This window comes from Argentina silus (genome assembly GCF_951799395.1).
Source record: "Argentina silus genome assembly, chromosome: 8".
Classification (NCBI taxonomy): domain Eukaryota; kingdom Metazoa; phylum Chordata; class Actinopteri; order Argentiniformes; family Argentinidae; genus Argentina; species Argentina silus.
This window is the reverse complement of record NC_139662.1, coordinates 19,009,256-19,010,214: the sequence shown is the minus strand read 5'-3', so window position 1 is coordinate 19,010,214 and position 959 is coordinate 19,009,256. Positions and strand designations below refer to the sequence as shown.

At 48.1% G+C, this 959-nt stretch overlaps 1 protein-coding gene across 2 annotated transcripts in view; it reads right to left on the bottom strand.

Moving 5' to 3' along the window:
• scube3 (signal peptide, CUB domain, EGF-like 3) overlaps window positions 1-299 on the bottom strand; it is a 75,104-nt gene extending 74,805 nt beyond the window's left edge. For both annotated transcript variants that reach the window (XM_083674306.1, XM_083674307.1), the window contains exon 1: window positions 1-299. This exon is cut by the window's left edge and continues 55 nt beyond it. In XM_083674306.1, coding sequence (XP_083530432.1) covers window positions 1-51 — 51 coding nt within the window. In that variant the 5' untranslated portion in view covers window positions 52-299.
• Between the last annotated feature and the right edge of the window lie 660 nt (window positions 300-959).

Here is a 959-nt window from a genome sequence, read left to right as displayed (position 1 = left end):
ACAGAAACCTACTAATCCAATGCTCGCGCGCATTATAACGTGCATATTCATGTTACTTTTAACTGCAGTTGAATTGTTATAGTTAAACACCTACTGTGCAACGCTTAACAAGAGAAATCGGACGGTCTTTTTCTGTTCCCCAGAAAGCGTGGTGGTCCCCCCTTTAAAAACCCTCTTGTGGGACTGTAGTCCTTTCCTTTATGCCTGCTTATTTTGTTTCAAGTGATCGGGTTTTGCGGAGTTTTCCCGACAATGTGCAGAAATGGAGAAGCGGTGTTCTGTGATCATGTTCGACCCAGACCAATGTCAATATGAGAGAGAGGGTTGAGGGAGATGGAGTGAAGCGGAGGGGAGGAAGGGGGAGGAGAGATGAGGAGCCGCGCATTGCTCCTGCTCTCGCTCTTCCCTGCGCCCTCTCTCTCTCTCTCTCTCTCTCTTTCTCCAACTACTTGCAAGGATTTCTTTTTCTGCAGGAATTTACAATCAGCTGCTGGTTGGACCGTAGTCGGGGGTTGCCATGGGGACGGCTTCCGTGGGCGAGAGGTCAGACTCTGGGACCATGTGCAATCAATGGATCCGTGCGAACTGCGCGCCACACCGCTAACTAGCCAGTTACCACTCTGATTGGCAAGGGAAATGAGCAGCGGTGGTGGTGGTGGTGGTGGTGGTGGGGGCCAGGGGGGGGGGGGGATCCCTTCAAGACGATACATAGACATCTATCAATACAATGGTTTTCTATAAATAATCCCAAAACATAGTTGTTGAAGTGACATTGATAAGAAACCCGACAAATGACCATGCACTTCGCACCACAAGGAGTTATTGTGGTCATCTCCCAAGAACATGGCACACAAATTGAAATGTTGTCCTTTTGGCACAGAAGTTATTCTCAACTGGTCCTTCAATTGTACAGCCAGGGGTAGCCTTTAATAGTAGAGTCTTAAAAATGTCTAGGAATA